The sequence below is a fragment of the Limulus polyphemus genome, unplaced genomic scaffold (assembly GCF_000517525.1).
Source record: "Limulus polyphemus unplaced genomic scaffold, Limulus_polyphemus-2.1.2 Scaffold238, whole genome shotgun sequence".
Classification (NCBI taxonomy): Eukaryota; Metazoa; Arthropoda; class Merostomata; order Xiphosura; family Limulidae; genus Limulus; species Limulus polyphemus.
Genome location: NW_013665848.1, coordinates 25,476 through 28,569, shown reverse-complemented (window position 1 = coordinate 28,569; position 3,094 = coordinate 25,476). Strand labels below are relative to the sequence as shown.

Genomic DNA, 3,094 nt, shown 5'->3' with positions numbered 1-3,094 from the left:
AAATACTAGACCACTAAAACACAGCCAAGACAGGTCACTATGTAAAGACTAAAGGTCAGTTTTATATTCTTGGATACGGTAGCATGTGTGCTGCATCATTGCAACTTCTATAATGTTAGCCAGGCACGGCTGAAAGGTCAATATAATGAAAATAATAAATATATATAAATGTATAATGTTATGATATTTAGACTAAACATTTTTGTTCTTGTGTTATAATTTCTAGTTATTGTACAAAAAAAATGCATAATTGATATTTTATTTTTTTTATGGTGGTTACGAGTTCAGTCAAATTTGAGAGGCCCTGTACAGTTAGGGTAGAGAAAATAACAGATAAGATATAAAGTTTTACTGAAAACAAACGTTTGAAATGTATTTTTAGAGATTACACAAATAATGAGATTTATGGGACAAAGAATAGTTTTTAATCATAACATGAAAAACACTTTGCACTCTTACTAGTAATGAAACAAACTATTTTCACAAACAAATATCTAGTAAAAAATACTTCAGTAACAAGCCTGATTTTTTGTGTACAAAAGACTTGTAATCATTACTAAAAGTCTACCGAATTTTGTGAAGATACATATACAGAATTAAAAGTTATAGTATAAGTACTTAACAAGTGCAGATATGTATACGAACTCTTGTATTTTATGCCGAGCCCGTTGTGAAAGGGTTAAATTTTGAATGTAACACAGTGACTTGTGCAGAAAAGTATTAAAAAGAGTACCCGTGGTTAAAAGGTTAATTGGTAATTTCATAACATAGGATAGGTGATTTAAAAACAAGTTTTAAAGGTAATATGATTGACCAAGTGAAGGAAAGAAAATTTACAGGTAGGTGTGAAAGCTCATAACTATTCAAACATTCATACTATTATAGGTAAATATTCTAACTATCACCATTAAAAGTGGTTCACCTGTTGTTGTGGTTTTTTTGTTTTTGTTTTTTATGTATAAATTATTGTAATACGATTAATTAGTATCTGTTTCATTAAGAAAAATATTCTTCATGAATATTATTACAACTCTTGAGGATGCATTTCTAGTAATACCCTAAATCAAGCATGATGAACTTGTTAGAATGGAAAGATTTAAATTAGTTAAAAAGTAAGTTATTTTAGTCTAGTTTAAAGCAATATTCTAGTAAAATTATTTGTGAATATTTGATTAGGTATGGAAGATGGACAGAAAATCACTTTCAGTGGAGAAGGTGATCAAGAGCCAGGTTTAGAACCAGGAGATATCATTATTGTGTTGGATGAAAAGGAGCATGAAACTTTTAAAAGGAGTGGTAGAAACCTGATCATGCAAATGGAATTAACTATTACAGAAGCTTTGTGTGGATTCCAAAAGACTATTGAGACTTTAGACCACAGAACTTTAGTTATTACATGTATTCCAGGTAGGTAAATATGAAGCAATAATGGTTACGTAAAAATTAGTACATATAACTGGAAAAATGTTTCTGTGTAAAGAAAATTTTTAGATAAGTTATAGAATTAGGCATAGCATTTTTTTACAGCAAAGAATTTGGGATTTTTCTTGAAACAGTATGGGTTTTCTACGAATTGCACAGGTGATATAAATATCAGATATAACCTTTACATCTTTTTAAGATAAAATGGGGAGTGGGAACTTGTTTTCATTGGCATGTCTTGACATTGGGAAATAGTTTTTATCGTAGCCTAGGTGATTTTTATCACAAGTATTAGGCTTACTAGATTCTTATTGTTTACCAGTTTTTGATGGTTAATTTGTAAGTAAATTTTATTTTCTGATTAAAAAATGTTTGTGTGGCATTTTGAGTCTGTTTTACTTTACCATATAGTAAACTAAATTATTTTGGGTATGTGAATGATGTTATGACATTACGTCGATTTTTATTATTTGATGTTGTGGTTGTGTATGTGTATATGTACAAAAAAAAATTTTTTGTTCTCACTGTGCACAGCTTTAATCAGCCCAAGTACTCTCAGGATGAATTTTTAATTTTTTTTAGTTGGATTATTTATGTTCACTGTGTTAAATTAAAAGATCTTACAATCAAATGACTGTATTTAATGTTTTATCTGTATTTCTATAGTGACAACTAAATTTTCTGTTATCTTTTTCTTTGTAAATACACTGTTTTATGTTTCTTAATCTAGGAGAAGTGATCAAACATGGAGCAATTAAATGTGTTCTGAGTGAAGGTATGCCTGTTTACAAGGATCCATTTGAGAAAGGGCAACTGATTATCAAGTTTGTTGTCAATTTTCCAACTCAAATTGATCATTCAGTTATTAATAAACTAGAGCATTTATTACCACCAAGGACAGAATGTATTGTACCTGATAATTCAGAAGAGGTATGTTTAACATTTTCTCATGTTTTATTTTTAATATTTATCAGTTTCTTGAATCATATCAAATACATTCTGATAGTAAGGAATGGCTTTTATTTAACTTCAGGGTTACTATAGGTTCTTGAAAGTACTTTATTTAAATAAAAAAGGTTGAAACCTTTTAAGAATACGCATCTTGCAGGTTTGGAAAAGTCCTTGGAAATGGTAACTTCAGGAACCTGTGATGAAAAATGATTAATCCTTTTCTGAAAGGAAACAATCTCCACTCATTATCATACAGTAATTCATAAAATCAAGTTTGTTTATAAATATATTTATTTAAATCTGCATATACCACTCACATGCCTTGTGTTAACGCGATGTTGAAGGATTTGTCTGCATATTTGAAACTCAAGCCACTAACAGTATTCAAGCTTTGCAGCAGTACTTGATTGGAGATTTTAATTGCTATATATATTTTAAAATTCAGAGAAATTAGTGATTACCAACTACAAATGCCCGTGTGAAGCCACACTTTACAAAAACTGGCTTCGTGTATTTTCTTTTTTAAAAGCAGTTTGTGCAAATTAGTAACACATGTTACTGTTCAATGAGATGGGAAAGTTAATTCAATTGTATACAGAAACAATGAAAACTTTGTGGCAGTAGTTTCTTTTTCTGTATTTAACATGAGTTTTGTGTTTACTGGAAACTAACCATTAATCTCCACTTTTTTTTTTTTTTGTTCACTTTTTTATTAATTACT

General features: G+C 29.2%; 1 protein-coding gene across 1 annotated transcript in view; it reads left to right on the top strand.

Annotated features, from left to right (window-relative positions):
- LOC106478653 (dnaJ homolog subfamily A member 1-like) overlaps nt 1-3,094 on the top strand; it is a 28,905-nt gene that overhangs the window by 21,047 nt on the left and 4,764 nt on the right. Inside the window, exons 5-6 of the mRNA XM_013939210.2 lie at nt 1,177-1,407; nt 2,153-2,352. Of these exons, the coding sequence (XP_013794664.1) occupies nt 1,177-1,407; nt 2,153-2,352 (431 nt within the window). The remainder of the gene's footprint in view (nt 1-1,176; nt 1,408-2,152; nt 2,353-3,094) is intronic.